We start from the raw sequence: 18533 nt of genomic DNA, 5'->3' as shown, positions 1-18533 counted from the left end.
CATGATGCACTGCTATTTGGAAAACACCGGTTAACTGAGTGATGTATATCTTTTAAAAAATTGGCAAATTCATTATCACATTTGTTAGCATCACTGGTGTTCTCATAAGAATATTATTTCAGTATTGGGAAATTGTCAAGTTCATGATACCAGACCTATATTTTCCAAAATTCTAATTTTTCCTTGAAAGCTTAAAACGTATCATTGCAACAAATATTGTCAGTTGTTTTATTTGAAATGATAGGTTCACTTCACTTATTTGGGGGGGGGAAAGTCTGTCAGAACGTGTCTGAATAATTATAGTATGCCACTTGTGTTTTCAGGTAAAAATGGTGCTCCACTAAAAAAGCAGCTAGTTGCTGCTTCAGAAGCAGTTGCACAAGGGCTTTTACTGGACACAGCCACATACTTCAGAATGTAGCAGAAATGTTTTATCTCTATCTCTCCTTTTGTCATATTCACTATTAAAGAGAAATTTATGCAGAGGTTGAGCTTAATTAAACTAATTTTACTACTTCATCAAGAACACTGTTAGGTAAAATTCAGTGTTTTTCTTTTTTACAGAATTATGAGTACATGATGATAGAGAATACAATGACTCCTACACTACTGATATAATTTAGTGCTACTATCCTAATTCATGTTAAGGTGTCAGCAGTTTTACCATCACTGATTTTGCACTATCAGTGTACATATCAACCAAGTGAAAAAGGCAAATTATGTCTTAGTATTATGAAATAGTTTTGACCTCGTTGTCCTCTGAAAGGTCTTTATAGCTGTTTTTGGTTTCACAAATCATGTTTTGAGAACAGTTGACTTAAGGAACAAGGGGGCTGGAGGGAAATGTATCAATGTGTCAAATTCTCCCTAATATCCTGACATAGGCTAATAGAATGAAGACTTCACATCAAGCCCGTTAAAAGAGAGGGCTATTTATTTGGATTGATCAATCCTCCATCCCAGTGATCCCAAGTTCTTGTTCCCAGAACTTGATCAATCCTCCATCCCAGTGATCCCAGTTCTTGATCCAGGCATCTTCCATTTAGACAGATATTTTTGGAATAGGTGTGATGGTTGTGAACCTTTAACCATTGATTCACGATATCTGGGTCTCCTAATGTAGTTGAAGGGAGAAACCAGATGTTTTTGAATTTTATCTCATCCTTCAAACACAGTGCTTACTGCCGAGGGTTCAAATTTTACCCCAAGCTTCATCATTTTCTTGTGTTATCTTTCCTTTTCTGTCATCTAGTGCAGGGGTCTGCTGCATATTTTTCCTTCTCCCCACAGACTTACTTTAGAAGCAGGCAGGCTTATTTTTGCATTATTTACTTATAAAATCTGCTTTATAGAGACAGGGAGTAATTCTTGTTGACTCAACTATTTTATCTTGCTTAGTGAGATAAAGTTCAGTAACACCCAAAGCTAAAACATTTTTGTGGTCAGCAGTTACTGACTGGTACAAAGTTATTACTTTTATGTACTTATCACAGTACTTTCAGTTCATGAACCGCTGACATTTGTTTCTCTTATCCCAAGTTAAGAAAATCGCACACAAACCTGTAAGAACTCTGCTTGGTATGGTAAATAAAGTTGAGATTTAATTTCTAGAGGCTAGATAATGCCTCTTTATCCAAAGCATGATGCTCCTTACTGATATTTTCCAACCTTTGTATACTCTTACTAACAGATACTAGTTTTTTGTACCAGTTTCCATCTTTATTTTGTGTTTTTTTTTTGTATTTAAATGTATTTCATTTTTGTCTCATCTGCTGTTATTTCTTGCTGATTGCAATTTATTGATCCCTATTAACCACTGTAATTTTTTTTAAATGTGGTATTGTATGAGCAACTAAATAAACATCTAACAATGACTTCTCATATGCTACTCTGTTCAATTTCTCCCTTAATTCCAATTTTTCCTTCTGAAGGAAATTTTATATGGCACAATGAGTCTGGTGCTGTGTCTTTGATACTAATGTATAAAGATCTGTACACAAGACCATGATTGTCACAGCTCTGTGATAACCAAAATAGGCAATGGCATTTTGGAGATACTAGAAAAATTAGTATACTTCAGGAAAATTAACCCATGGAACATGAAATCCTCCTAGTCATAAGTCATAGAATGCTATTTCTTTCCTGTGAGAATTAGTAGAGAATACTGGTACATTTAGACAATTGATTATAAGCAATGTATGCTGAAGGACACTGCAAAGAATATGTGCATTTTGTACTAAGGAAGAATGAATAATGCTCTTACGAACTATATATTTTCTTAGAGATTCAGAGATTTGCTTTAAAGATTTCAAGGTTTAATTAGAACTCTTCTAGTATAAAACCAAATTAATTTTAACTTTTAAAAGTTTCTGCATTGAAGAAGATATATACCTAGGTTGAGGAAATCCTATAATAATTTTGAAGTAAGGATGATACCATTACTTGAGGAAGTAGCAGGCATGGACAGCACATGGAGAGATAGTCTCTTTCCTGAATCTCTTTCTTGTATTTCCTTTCCTATTTCCTCTACACTGCCAGTCTCATTACATGGCAAGTGGGTTTTAGAATATAGTTAGTGAAGGATGGAATTTGGAATATAGCATGGAATTTGGGAGAGGAAAAGCAACTATCGTAAGTAAAAATAACAAACCCTCCTATGAGTGTAAGAGTCTTTTCTAGATATCATTCATACATGAGAAACTTGAAGAATTCATATGTAAATCTAGGAGTGCCTGAAAGGTATTGGCCTTTTTCTTTCATTCCATTTTTGAGTAATCAATAATATTTTAATGAGAAATTAACAAAGCGTACACAATCTTACTTTATTCTTTCAAGATATGTTGTATAAATATGTATGATATGTATCAAATCTTCATATTAATATAGAAATCCAGTGATTACTTTTACGTTTTGCCATTAGTGTTGCTATTGTGCATAGTTGCCTTAAAGCTTGTTTATGAAAGATTTAGAACAAATATTCTATTTTAAAAAGTGATTCTTTCTTGGCTTGCTAGAATAAAATGTTCCCTCTTCTCACCCATTGTTCAGAGAAGTTTTCAGATTATTTCTTTTCCCCAGATGTCAGAAGATCAGGGAAAATCCCAGGTATTAAAATGTTAGTCTTAAAAAATTCTGCTCGAGGGGCCTGGGTGGCTTAGTTGGTTAAGCGTCCGACTTCAGCTCAGGTCATGATCTTGTGGTCCATGGGTTCAAGCCCCGCATCGGACTCTGTGCTGACAGCTCAGAGCCTGGAGCCTGTTTTAGATTCTGTGTCTGTCTCTCTCTCTGCCCCTCCCCAGCTTGTGCTCTCTCTGTCTCTGTCTCAAAAATAAATATATGTTAAAATTTTTTTTAAAAAATTCTGCTCTAAGCATCTGAGTAAGTGCTTAATACACTTCTAATTTGTTACAGTAAGGTTTTTTTTAGATTTCAGATTATTCACAATTTTTAAACAGCTTTATTTAGTTGTATATTACAAATCATAAATTGTACCCATTTTAAGTGTACAATTTGATGATTTTTAGTAAATTTAAATAGTTGTAAGGCCATCAGCAAAATTGAGTTTTACAGTCTTTCTGTAAACCCAGAAAGAATCCCTGTGCCCATTTTCAGCAAATCCTCATTCCCACTTTCAGATTTATAGACTAAATCTATACTTGTCTTAATTTTTTTTTCCTTCTGGACCATTCATATACATAGTCACACACTATGTGGTCTTGCATCTGACTTCTTTAGCTTAGCATGTTTCTGAGGTTCATCCATGTTGTAGAACCCCATTAGTAGCATCTTCTTTTTTATTACAGAGCAGTATTCCATTGCATGGATATACCACATTTTGTATAGACATTTTTATCAATTGATGGACATTTGAATTGTGGTCACATTTTGGCTACTATGAATAATGTTTCTGTGAACATTCATATGCAAATCCTTGTACGGACATAGATTTTTATTTATTCTGGGTAAGTGCTTAGGAATGGAATTGCTGGATCAAATGATAAATTTATGTTTAACTTTTTAAGAAACTGCTAAGAAGTTTCCAAAGTAACTGCACCACTTTGCATTACTACTAGCATGTAAAAAAGTTCCAGTTTTCTGTATTATTGCCAACACTTATTAGTATATCTTTTTTATTATAGCCATTCTAGTGGGTATTAAATGACCCCCTCATTGCGGTTTAAATTTACATGTCTCAAATGACTAATGATATTGAGCATCTTTTTATGTGTTTATTAGACATTCATAAATATTTTTTAAATGTCAGTTTAAATATTATCAAGTGACTGCAAGTTAACAATAAGGTGGAGGTTCTTGTTGAATTCACCTTTTAAATCTTCTTGGTGGTCATCACCTCAGGCTTTTCATGATAAAATGCTACTTTGCTCTTCCATGAGATAAATGAACCTTTTGAATACATATGCTCTCTTCTGCTTACACCGGTTTGGAAGAGCTCCTAGCCCATATTTCCCACTTGCCATATTTTCCTGCAAGACTGACTTTCTTTTGAACATTTGTAGACAAAAAGGCATATATGCATTTCCAAAAGTGGAATGGTGTAGCACAGAGAGTTCCAATACTACACAGTGATTATTTTGTTAGTAATTAGTAGCCCTATATAAAATCTGAATTGAAATTATTTACATGTAGACTTACCAGCTGACCTCCTTGACTGAGTCCTCTGCTTGGCTAGACCTATGATGTATACAAGACTTACACATATAAGTTGAGGACTTGATCCTGAATACTCTTGACTTGCTTTTCAAGTTCCTGATTCATAAAACTTTTATTCTGATTGCAATAAATAAGACAAGAACATATTAATATTTTTCAAGAATGAAATCACCACTTTTTTTTTGCATATTTTGATGCCTGTAACCACATACCAGAAATACTAATTTAATGTTTACAAAAGAAGTTAGCATAATTTTGGCAAGTTTTTGTTAGATAATATTTCAAAATTTCTCCACATATATACATATCACATATAAAGACATTTCACCCTCGGTCCCCTTTTTTGTGGAATCTGAGTGAGCCCTCACAGAGTTCGCTTCCCCGCTCTAAAACCGGATCACCATGGCAACCAGACTGAAATTGATGAAAGCAATTAGAGTTTTTGAATTTGGTGGACCGGAAGTGCTGAAACTCCAGTCAGACGTGGCAGTACCAACTCCAAAAGACCATCAGGTTTTAATCAAGGTCCATGCATGTGGTGTAAACCCAGTGGAAACATATATTCGTTCTGGTACTTACAGGAAAAAACCACACTTACCCTATACTCCTGGTTCAGATGTGGCTGGGGTAATAGAAGCTGTTGGGGACAATGTATCTTTCAAGGAAGGTGATAGAGTTTTCACTACTAACACCATCTCTGGGGGCTATGCCGAGTATGCTCTTGCAGCAGATCACACTGTTTACCCACTGCCAGAAAAACTGGACTTTAAACAAGGAGCTGCCATCGGTATCCCATATTTTACCGCTTATCGCGCTCTGCTCCACAGCGCCCGTGTCAAAGCTGGAGAAAGTGTTCTGGTACATGGGGCTAGTGGAGGAGTTGGACTGGCAGCATGTCAGATTGCTAGAGCTTATGGTTTAGAGGTTCTGGGCACAGCTGGTACTGAGGAAGGACAAAACATCGTTTTGCAAAATGGAGCCCATAAAGTGTTTAACCACAGAGAACGTAATTATTTTGATAAAATTAAGAAATCCGTTGGTGAAAAAGGAATTGATGTGATCATTGAAATGTTAGCTAATGTAAATCTTAATAATGATTTGAAACTTCTATCACAAGGAGGGCGAGTAATAGTTGTGGGCAGCAGAGGTCCTATTGAGATAAGCCCACGGGACACCATGACAATGGAATCTAGTATAATTGGGGTTTCTCTCTACTCATCAACTAAGGGGGAATTTAGGCAATATGCAGCAGCCCTTCAAGCTGGAATGGAAATTGGTTGGCTGAAACCTGTAATAGGTTCTCAGTATTCATTGGAGAAGGTGGCCCAAGCTCATGAAAATATCATCCATAGCAGCGGGGCTACTGGGAAAATGATTCTTCTCTTAGAATAATTAAGTCTTTCATGTATTTCTTGTGCAGCTAGAAGTTTCCTGCCCCAGTTTTACTTCTACTACTTTCGCTCTAATTAGCATTCATTTGATTTAGTGAGTTTCTTATATTGAAAAACAAGATTTATCTTTAGGAATCTGGGCATTGGAGTACAATTTATTTTATAGCTCACAATATACTTTAGGCCTCCCACTGACCTCTAATCAAGGAGTCCTCATAGTGGGAAGTAGAATGTTAGTAGCCATTTGGCATTGGGTACATTACAGAAATTCCCGGTACTTGATCATTAATTCCATACCTTGGACTAAAGCAAGCAAATTCAAAATAAGACTGCATGATTTCCAAGCCTACTTGTGCTTGTAAAGGTTCTTCAGTATCTGTTTAGCCCAGAGCTATATTAGACTATGAAGATTTCCTAGATTAAACAAGACCCCTTTTCCAAACTAATCTCATCAGCATGGTAAACAATGTCCAGAGAAATCTGTTTCTAAAAAATTAGTTTTCTAATGTTTCTCCAAATATTAAAACATTCACTATGTTAATGGTTGATTACTAATTACCCATATATTCTGTGAAGATAGCAGCCTTATTTTTGTTATAATGTGACAGTAGGTCCATAGTCTTTCCAGATAGATATTTCTTGATGATTTGATTTGCAAAGTAGATGTAGAATTATCTGTGTGATGGGAGTCATATATTTTTCTTTAAATTACTAAACAAATCTGACATATTAAGAGTGATCAGCTTTTGTTTTCACAACATGGTAACTTGCAGTAAATTCTGTAGAAAAAAAATAAACTGTTTATCTCATCTTTATATAATACTTGCCTTACATCACATCTCTTTTACATTGTTCCTAATGTTAATTCCTAACAGTGTTCTGTGTTGGAAGTCTTTATCTAAACTAAATAAATGTCATCAATGTTATATGCAAAAAAAAAAAAAAAAAAAAAGACATTTCACCCTCCTGTGTTACCAGCAACTATGTAATAGAATACAGTTTTATAATTCTACTTTGTGTCGTTACAAAATAACTGCTATTAGACCTGTTGTGCTACCATAAATAATGCAAAAATGGACAAAATGTGTCAGCTGTTTTCAGATATGGAATTAACAGGTGTTATGGGGTGGAAGTCATGGAAAGAATGATAATAAATGAAATGAGCTGCATGATTGCCTCAGTTTTCTGCCTGAGTGCATATTCCTGACTGTAGTTCTGGGAGAAGAACCCCAAAAGTAGTCTTTTCAAATTGTGGAGACAAAGATCAGAACTTGAGACTAATGACATTGCTAGAATTTTCAGAGCAGGGTATCAGAGAAAAAAATATCTATCTAAAAAATATCTATCTATCTAGAGGAGGTTCAGAAATGTGTATACAACTCACCTTGGACCTTTGGCCACAGACTAATCGGAACATGTACAAATGACACTCTGAGAGGCTGCATACATAATGACTCCCAAAAGACACGCAACTATTAGGGAGCCTTGAGCTAAACAACTGCTGCAGCTGGCACAGAGCAGATGTTGTAGTTCCAGGTAGCCAGTGTGGAGAGACTTTGTTTAATATGATAGGTAGCAAAGAGATCACGCTTTACTGGTGATCTAATTCTAGGTCTCAAAGCCTGCTCTCTATTGCAAATAATAAAGATATATTTTAAAAGCCTTGGAAAGGTAAAGGATATGTATAAATAAATTGTCAGATGAGACAAAATAAATGCTTCATTAAGGAAAGCAAGAACATATAAATAAGTGGTAATATAATATTTATAATGTCCAGTATGCCGTGAAAAATAAACATGCAGAAGCAATTAATGAGACCCATAACCAGAAGAAATACCAATCAATAATGAAAATGACAGAGGTGTCCGAATTAGTAGATGATTTCATAACATCTATATAAAATTAGTACAAATTTTAGAAGTAATTTTAAGGGCAATTTTGACTTGAAATTCTAGTTTCCAATATAAGATACAACTTTTCCAAGCCTCACACTAAATGAGTCCATAGTAGATATGATAAATCGAAGAATACCTGCATACATTCATACAAAAATACACATATTTGGCAGATAGGGGACCATAAGAACATTGTAAGTAGGAACAACATCAGAGTAGGGTATAGAGAGAAAATTGGCCTCTTCTGTAAGATGAGTTGTGTAGGAGGTAGTGTATTTGAAACGGTAAAAGATGAAATTTGAGAGTTATGAAGGAACCAGTTGTTATGGATTTTGAAACCAGATTGATGGGTTTGCATTGCCCCTAACCATAGTAGGTGTTCAAGATATGTCTTGATTTATCCAATTTTTATATGTGAAAAGTGTAGAAAATGATATACTGGGTAAGTGGGAACTGGTTGCGATTGCCACAGATTAGGAAGGGTAGTTGTTGTGTGTCTCTTTGTGTGCTTCACATGTTGAAATTGAAAGGACTATACAATTAAAGGCATCTGTCAGACAATGCCCTCTGGGTGAGCACAACACAGAGAAGAAAGGACTATTTTCTATAACTTCTGATGATTATTGCATCTAGGTAAATTAGTGGGATGGCTTAGAATCATCTATGCCAGGGATTAATCATTATCAACAATCAATGATTAAGAACCCTGCCTTGTAATTAGTGTCTTATCAACATTATTGTATTGTAATAACTTTGGGATACTGCTTATCTTTCAAATTTATTATAAAGGGTGCCAGCAGTTTTAATATTGATAGTGATTCAACTTTGAAGCACACTTTGTCTATTTTTCTATTTTTCTAGTAAACATTTATTTCAGGTTAGCTAAATAATATCTTAAGATTTTTAAGGTAGCAATTATAACTGCTTTTCTGTTAGAATCAGAATTTTATCTATATTATGCAATCAAAAGAAAAAGGAAAACATTACATGTTAGACTAATGTATAATAGCAATCATAATTTCAGAATTTTTGTTTTCAACTTTAAAAATCTAAACATTTCCTTTTTTTAAAAATGTTTTATTTATTTTTGAGATAGAGACAGCGTGAGCAGGGGAGGGTCAGAGAGAGTGGGAGATACAGAATCTGAAACAGGCTCCAGTTTCTGAGCTATTCCTGAGCACAGAGCCCGATGTGGGGCTTGAACCCACGAACCATGAGATCATGACCTGAGCTGAAGTCAGATGCTTAACCGACTGAGCCACCTAGGTGCCCCAAAAATCTAAACATTTTCAATTTTGTCATTGATTGAAATGATAAATAAATGTTATAGATGTTATCTTAAATACAAATTTATACTAACTAATGGCCATGTTTATATTTTTACTTATTGAGATGCTATGTAAGATTTTGCTTGGAAAAGAGTGTTTATTTGCTGATAACATTTAAAACCAGTATTTTGAATTACTGATCAAAAAGGAACCTGAAAAAAGAAAAGTAGCACTGTTAGAGAATTAGGAATTCTGTGAAGGTAAATCTGCTTGAAGAAAAGTAGAGTAGGATGCATTGACATTAAGCTACATTATATGTATTTACAAGTTATCTTTATTGATTTCCAAGGAAAATAAATATGGGTGGGGCCTCCAAAGAAGTAAAAAAGGAAAGAGAACACAAATAGCTATGTCTAAGTCTTGTAAACATCTCAAATTGAGAGAAATTGAGGAGAGATTGCATAGTGTGTATTGAAAAATTTACCTCATAAAAATCCAGTTTGAAATACACAGAGGTTTATTAATGCATTTGTATTCATGCTGTAGAACGAACATGGTTACTGCAATTATGGCTTGGTTAGAAAGCCGTAGTACAAATGTGCCGTTGCTACTCTTTCCATTCAGAAGTGGCCTCTCTTTATCTACCCCTTTGAATCTGGTCTTGGCTCTTGTTTTTTGAACAATGGAAAGTGACAGAAATGATGCTGGGCAACTTCTGAGACCTTGTAATCTCTTGTAATGTGGACATTTCTGGAATTCCAGCCTGGTCTAGTCTTCTGGATAATACAAGATACCTGGGAGAAGCCAAGATATTCTAGTGTTAAAGCTGAACACCAACCCCAACCAACTTATCAACCATATGCAGCACCCTGAAGCACAGGTGAAAACAGCACAGGAATCATCCAATCATAACAAAGATTGGTGAGAAATAACAAATCATTCTTGCTTTAGGCTGCTGAGTTCTGGAGCAGCTTCTTACACAGCAATGTGTAACTGACACGCTGGGTAAAACAGACTGTTTTTGTTGTTCATGGCACCATTTTTTAAAAAATTTTTTATGTTTATTTATTTTTGGGAGACTGAGAGACAGAGCAAAAGTTGGGGAGGGGCAGAGAGAAAGGGAGACACATAAACTGAAACAGGCTTCAGGCTCTGAGCTATCAGCCCAGAGCCTGACATGGTACCTGAACTCACGAGCCGTGAGATCATGACCTGAGCCTAAGTCGGATGCTTGACCAACGGACCAATCCCGGCACCCCTCAAATCACCTATTTTTAAATTCACTTGTGTCATTCTCGCAACTCTGTGGTTTGATGAAGAATGCACTATTGTTTAAGGTTTTCTAGGGTAGTTGAAAGTAGTAGAAATATCAACAAATATTTACTCCTTTTGTATGTAAAGGCATATTAATGATAGAAGGATCAACTAAATTTTCTAGAAGAAAGGATGCAAGGTTTAGACAGTTTAAAGTGACAGTTTGAAAAGGATTTGCTTTCTGGGTGACTAGAGTCAAGTTATTGCATCTCTTAAGACCTCCATTTTTTTAACTTGATTAAAAAGAATTTTAAGACAGATAATTCCCAAGTTTGTAAGCATATATGTGTGTATGTACATGTGTGTATTCTTGTTGTTGGTATTATTGTTGTTTATTTCTATGTTTATGGCCAATAAATTTCTTGGAATTTGTTGCCAATATTTTATTTATTTATTTAGCATACTATATAGCTGAATGTAAGCTATGAAGAAATTATTAAAGATATTGTCCCAGATGTTTTACTGGAAAATATCTTCAGTAATTGAAACAACTTTTATGGCAGGTTATCTATTTCAGTATTAAGTTATAATTTCATAAACATTCACATTAATATTAACAAGAATAAAATTTTAAATTAAACAATAAGTGAGACTAATGTATTTTCATGACTCTGAAAGCCACAAGCTAAAACCATGAATACTGAGTGAATAGTTGAAGGCTAAATAAATAAGGTATATCATCCATATGCATTTATCAAGTGATATATTCATGCAGTAAGAAGGCTCTGCCATGGACTTCTGGGTGTGGCATATTATTCATGGCTGACATGCTAATCAATCATCTTTTAACATTTGTTATAAGTCAAATAAGGAAGAAAAAGTACTTGCCAAAATACTTAAATTATCCAAATGTAAGCAGATTTGCTCACAAAGAGGTGACACCAGCAACCCTTAATATTGGCAATTTGAAAAATTATTTTATGTCAATCATAAGCTTTGGTTTTGCTCCTTGTGATTATTAAAATGTATCATGTGTAATTCCAGCTGTATGCAAAACATCACTTTCTCATTTACAGATGCTTGTGTAATATATGTCATACATTTAAAGTTTTTACACTATTTTGAATTTTCACTCTGAACTTTAGGAGATAAAGGGATTTAGAACAGTGAGTAATGGAATTGGATGAAGTTGGGATATATAATTATTGGTCTCCTTAAGCAACTTATGAATGGTTTATAAACTAATAAAAAAAGTAATTAAAGTAGGGTCAGTATATTTTATGATATTATGAGGTGTTTAAAGACACTGGGTATTTGAAAATTATAGTCAATGCTAAAGAATGAAGAATGAAAATACCTTTTTGAAACATATTTCCAAAGAATTTTTGTAAAAACCTTAGATTGATAGTACAGATAGTTAAATAAAAGTAGTTAGTCTCAGAGAAACTCAGTTTTCTTTATAAAAGTTTCTTGGCCCTGTTTTTTTTTAATTTTTTTTATTTTGCATCTCTTTCATAAATGTTTTGTCACCATATTTATCTACATTTAAGTATGTTTAGATTTAAATAGCCATGAATTTTCATGCATCCATTAGGGTTTGTCTCTCAAGTTTATTTCTAAAAGAAAAAACAAGAGAACTGAAGAGAAAATAGAGGTTTGTTATATTCTGTTAATTTCTTTAAGGAACATATAATATTCTTGCTTGCTATGAGAATGGAGATGTGTTTATTTTTGTACTACTGTAATTCATACATACAGTCAAACTAAATATCTTCATTAAAACATCACTATTTTTTCAAATCAAGAGCTATACTTTTGTCTCACTTTAGAAAATTTTGTTGGACTATAATCCTCTATGTTTTCTCACATTGTAGGACAAAGTGGCTTACTGAGTTTAATCAATAGTCTATATTCTTAATATCAATGAGATTGTGGTCAATCAGTGGTGAGGACTTTATGTCATACATATGTTTAATAAATGGTTTTATCAATCATTAAAACTTAAGAGAGAGAATAAGTATGAGATGAGAAAAATCCCTCCAAAGCACCATGAACCTTCATGAATGTAATGATATAGATCTCTGAAGACTGAGAAAGGGCAACGGAGAGGAGAAGGATCTCTCAAGATACAGAAAGTAAAACAAAGAGATGTCCTCAGTGATCCAAATAGCTCTTCCACAGGTTTTTAAAGCAGAGATGAATCTCTCAAGGTTGGAACACTGAGGGTTGGGTTTTAGTATTTAACTCATTGGAAACAAGGTAACTTCAAATAACACTAGTCAAGGTAACTAAGAAATGTCATGTGATATGTATGACATTAATTGAAATGCAAATATGTATATTTGCATAAGAGTCATAGCAAACTGAATCCGAAGTCAGAAGATACCATAGTCTGGTTCTCCATAGTCTGGTTTAGACCTCAGTTTCTTGATCTGTAAAATGAAGGATTTAGATCTACTATCTTTGTCAACTTTAAAATTCTGTGATTTTTGCTGATTGGTAAACCATATTTACAAGAGAAATTAAGTTATATTTCCTTGTTATTTTGTGGTCTTAAACTAAGATAAAGATAAAACACTAGTAGAAGGACTATGACTTATTTCTTGAGCATCCACATCCTGCTCCTAAAAAATCGTGTGTGCTCCTTTGTTACTTATAGTAGATATTATTGGGCATCAAAATATAAATTTTATTTAAAAATATATTAAAAAATAAAGCAATCAGTTATCCTTTGTGCTGTGAAGATATCAGCAATGAAGGGATCTATTGAAACTGATAGCAATGAACTAGAGTGCCTAGCAGAAAGTAATCCTATACCACCTGGAAAATTACTGAGATTTTACATTTCTTATTTATGAGTTCTTGATATTGATAAGGAATGTCCTGTATAAGATAAATCTCAGAATAAAAAAGAAAAATGTCATCCCTTAACTATTTGCTCACTTAGGAGACTATAAAGCAACTTCTTAAGGTACAGAAAGTTGAAGGGCTTATTTCAGTTGCATTGTTGGTGCTCGGCGATGTTCATTGACTCAATAATGTAAAGACCTACACTATCACTTGGTTAAATGATAGAAGTCTAGTATTCATGGCCCTGTTCAAAGGGAAGCTATGAAAAGAGAAATTCACATAGGTGTTTTGTTTTGTTTTGTTTCATTTTTGCTTTTAATAGGGAGATTTCTGAAGGAAAAATATGTATTAGAGAGCAAGAAAAATGAAACTACAAGAAGTACATGGAGAAGATGCTGAGGAAAACTGGGTCATTATGCACTCATTTGGAATGCCAAATATATGATTCTGTTAACAATTCATTTTGTTGACATAATGCAAGAAGTGTGAACTTAAGATTATTGAACAGATAAATTTATTAATCTGTTTTTGTCTATGTCCTAAAATCTTTTGGGGCTTGGGCTTACATGTGGTATTTGGAAACATTTGTGTCATTATCTATAAAGCAGTTTCCTACATAACTTTAACAATTTGTGTAAGATGCAATTGCAGAAATATGGAGAAAATATAAATAAAGAACACAACAGCATTTTTGAAATTATTATGATGATTTAATATAATTTGAGTATCTAGGCCAAGATTTTGAAGATAGATAGGTATTCACACAATGAATAATAATAAATGATATTTTAGCACATAAATATACAAAGAGTTAGAACACAAAGGTAGTGAATCCAACTAACTACTAGTAATTTTGTATTGCTGAAATATAATGTCCAAAGATCAGAATACAGCAAGAAAGGAGGAAAGAAGACAATTTAAAAGGTCAATGCAGTAGTCCAGGCAAATGTAGAAAGGACCAGATCTAAGTTAGTGGCATAGAGTTGGAGAGGAAAAAATAGATTCAAGTGGAACTTAGGAAACTGTATCTTTGAAATTTGGTGACTATTGGAAGTAGAGGATATTTTAATCACTTTGTTTTAAGAGCCTTATTGATCCTTAAATAAATAATATGGCAGGATTTATTAGGGCAAGAATTGTCCTAAAGTGTTTACATGATGATTATTACAGGTATATGCTTATCATTTAAAAACCTAAATGGTTAGGGGAGCCTGGGTGGCTCAGTTGATTAAGCCTCTGACCCTTGATTTCAGCTCAGGTCATGATCTCATGGTTTCATGAGTTCCAGCCCCACCTCTGGCTCTGCTTTGGGAATCTGTTGCTCTCTTTTCTCTGCCCATCCCCCATGTGTGCTCTCTCCTCTCTCAAAATAAATAATAAATTTTTAAAAAAGAGCTTCCAAAATAAAATAAATAAAATAAAATAAAATAAATAAAATAAAATAAAATAAAAACCTAGATGGTTAAATTATTCACTTTTCATCCAGATATCTTATTGCTGAGTAGACAGAGGGAAGCAGTTAAGATTACATTTTGGTGTTTTAAAAATAGTAACCATTAAAGATAAAATATATTAAATTTAATTAGTGTGGAATTTATTTAAATCCTAAAGTCAGTTAAATGGCATACAATAATATTTTTATGATATTCAGTACTTTCTAAATCATTTTTACTATTTTGAGAATATATTTCAAAAATTTCCACAAACATCTTTGCTTTTAATTGCAATATAAAAGGGTAAAGTAGCAATTCCTTTCTGGGAGAAAAACAAAACCACAGCAACTTTTATTTCTTTGATGTATGCATCTTTTTTAATATCTCCATCTGTGTCCCCTTCCACAATATAGCTAATTAAATTTTTGTTTTCTTACACACTGTAAATGCAGCTGGAATGCCCTAGTTACTAAAAATGGGTAAAGTAATGCAATTCTTGTTAGAATTCGCTTGATTACAGACGTGCTCACAACAACCAGGCAACAGCAATTCCTTCTTTAGAAAAAGAAGAAATACTTTATAAAAATTGATTTCAAAAAATTTCATTGTATAGCAATGATCTTTGCTGGGCACACTCCTAAAAGTTATTCTGTTACTTAAAAAAGAAATTATAGCTTAGTAATGTAAGAAATATTTATAAGAAGATATCTACTCTATTCAGCCACTTTCTAAAATATAGTTGATACCAATGTTATACACACACAGCACACACATATGTTTTTATACATATATGTGAGTCTTACAGTTATTGGATATAGTCAATAGATACATTTATGGGCTATATTTTGCTGCTTAACCAACAACCACAAAACCCGGTTGACTTACATACTTTTTTAGCTCCTGATTCTGTGTATCATCAATTTGGGTGGGACTCAGCAGGTAAGTTCTCACAATGCTTTAACTTAGGTCTATTCATGCATCTGTAGTCATTTACTACTCAGGTGGGCAGCTCTGCTTTTAAGTGTTGATTGACTATTGGCTGGGGTAGCAGGCAAGTAGGTTATGGATCTCTCATCATTTGGTTGGCTCGTTCAGGTTTGTTTCAATGATGGTGACAGATATCAAGAATGGAGAAAAGGCAAGCCCCAATGCTTAATTACTATTCAAGTCTCTGCTTGTGACATGTTTGCCACTGGCTCATCGATCAAAGCAAGTCATATGGTCAAGTACAAGTCAGTGTAGCATGAATGTTCCAATAGGGTAGGAATATGGAGAGACATGGAGACATGAACAAATTAGTGACAATTGTTGCACCAGTTTATGGCAACATGATACTCAGAGGGCATACCTATGTCTGTCTTCTATCTGTCTCCAAGTCCATGGAATAAATGGCTAAATTCAGGTTCTACCTTTATAGTACAACCACTGACCCACCATAGCCCATTTCACTGAAACTAATGGCATGATTTGAAAGAAATGATGTGACCAGAGCAGTACCTCTTTAGCTAGCATTTTGCATTTTGTAAATTCTTTCTTCCTAATTACTGATATATCTACTTGTTTTTAAATCTGGAAATATATATGATTTTTCTAACTTCATTTGCAAAGAAACACTGAGGTAACCCCCAAGAATTCTTTCTTTCTTATATAATACCCTTACTTGTGACTTGGTTCTTATTTATACACTATGCAAAAAAAAGGATATCATTCTCATGATTACATTGCACTTTATAAGATTTTGTCTTGCTGGAAGTTTTATTCCTAGTTGAATAAGTAAACTTCTATGTTGTGGAACGCCCATGGAAGGGACCAGGTGGCAGGGAACTATGGGTGACCTTTCTCTAGGAGTTGAGGATGGCCTCCAGCTGACAGCCAGCAAGAACTCATGGCCAGCAGTTACAGCTCAGAAATTGATTCATTCCCTTTTAAGTCTCAAGATGAAAATGAAGCTCAAATGGACACTTTGCAGGCAGAATTGTGAGAACTCTTATCAGAGGATCTAGTCAAGCTGTGCCTGGGCAAGGAAACTGAGATAAAAGTGTGTTGTTTTAAACCACGAAGGTTTTGGTAATTTGTTATGTACCATTAGAAAACTAACTCACAGGAAATAAATAATCCACTTCAGTTAAGATCTGCACTGAAAAATGTTTAAATTTGGACTTGGTTGTTTTTGTTTAAGGCTTATTTCTCCACAAAACCTATTAACAACCCCCCCCCCCCCCCCCCCCCCCCCCCCCCCCCCCCCCGCCAAAAGCAATAGCATTATGTTTTGTGAGTACAGGGAAATGTATACATTTCTTGCATCACACATTTTCCAGACTCTGTCAACATATTTTCATACATTAAACTTCAGATTGAGACAGAAGTTCTATTTAATTAGCTTGGGGAATAGAAGACTTAATCGAAACAATTTGAAAACTGTTATTTCCTTACTATATTCAGCCCTAAGCCATGACATGATATATGTGGCTACAAACTTATTTCTTCACTTTCATTTTCATTGTAAAGTACCATAACTTTACAATGACTAATCTCTCCAAATTAATTATATATTTAACCTGAAACCATTTTAACTATGTGCAGACTTTTCTTGTGTTATGTCAAGGATATGAGTTCTATTCACTATCCAAGGATGATTTCAGTGAAAAAAACTACTAGAGCCAGTTTGTGGGCCATAAGAAAAGAAAAATGTGATACAGTTCATGTTCTGAGGTCCTTTACAAAATAATTGACCATTTTAGCTTATCATTGATTAGCTTATATTTATTATAATTAACAAGTTTTTTTCTGGTAATAATTATTTTAACATAAAGTTGTACTAACATTTTATTATTTTCATCTTCTTTCAATATATACACAATATATACAAAATATATTATTTCTGTATAATTTACATTGAAGCATTCTGTATCCATAAAATTGATACTGTGATGATAATGTTAATGAGTTAAAAATGAGTTTTATTTTTATTTTTTCTCAGCATCTATTGATTTAATTATTTTAATTTATACAATGTGATATTTGTCTTCTAAAGGCATAAACATGATCACTTAACATATGTATATATTGTGAGATTATTACTTCAATCAAGTTAATTACTACATATATCACCTCAAATAGTTCTTGCTTTTTTGTGTGTTACTCATTTTGCAAGTTTCAAGTACACAATACAGTGCTAATAGCCATAATAACCATGCTATACATTAGATGATGAGAACTTAATTCATTTTTTAACATAATGTTTGTACATATACACTTTAACCAATATCTCCCCCTTTTCCCCATCCATCCTCTCGGCTTAAGATCCACTGTTCTACTCTGTGTTTCTAAGAGTTCAACTTTTTAAATTCCACAAATAAGTGAGATCATACAATATTTCTATGTCTAGCTTACTCCACTTAGCATTATGTGTTTCAGGTTAAACCATGTTGTCACAAATGGAAGCCTTTTCTTTTTTATTACTGAATAATATTTCCTTATATAGGGGCGCCTGGGTGGCTTAGTCGGTTAAGCGTCCGACTTTCACTTAGGTCATGATCTCTCGGTTTGTGGGTTCGAGCCCCGCGTCGGGCTCTGTGCTGACTGCCAGCTCAGAGCCTGGAGCCTGTTTCAGAGTCTGTGACTCCCTCTCTCTCTGACCCTCCCCTGCTCATGCTGTCTTTCTCTCTCTCTCTCTGTCTCTCTCTCTCTCCTAGAAATAAATAAAACATTAAAAAATTTAAAAAATATTTCCTCATATATATGAAACATATACATTGTGAATAATTCTAC

At 33.9% G+C, this 18533-nt stretch overlaps 1 protein-coding gene and 1 long non-coding RNA gene across 2 annotated transcripts in view; both read left to right on the top strand.

Annotated features, from left to right (window-relative positions):
* Positions 1–18533, top strand: part of LOC120223210 — a 104563-nt gene that overhangs the window by 28649 nt on the left and 57381 nt on the right. The window lies entirely within an intron of this gene.
* Positions 5042–6979, top strand: LOC120223208 (quinone oxidoreductase-like). The gene has a single exon (XM_039221241.1). It carries the CDS (start codon positions 5074–5076, stop codon positions 6061–6063), a length of 990 nt encoding a protein of 329 aa, XP_039077172.1. The 5' UTR covers positions 5042–5073; the 3' UTR covers positions 6064–6979.

The sequence above is a fragment of the Hyaena hyaena genome, unplaced genomic scaffold (genome assembly GCF_003009895.1).
Source record: "Hyaena hyaena isolate Hyena2069 unplaced genomic scaffold, ASM300989v1 scaffold_973, whole genome shotgun sequence".
Taxonomy (NCBI): Eukaryota; Metazoa; Chordata; class Mammalia; order Carnivora; family Hyaenidae; genus Hyaena; species Hyaena hyaena.
The sequence above is the reverse complement of the archived record's forward strand: the minus strand, read 5'-3'. Positions and strand labels throughout refer to the sequence as shown.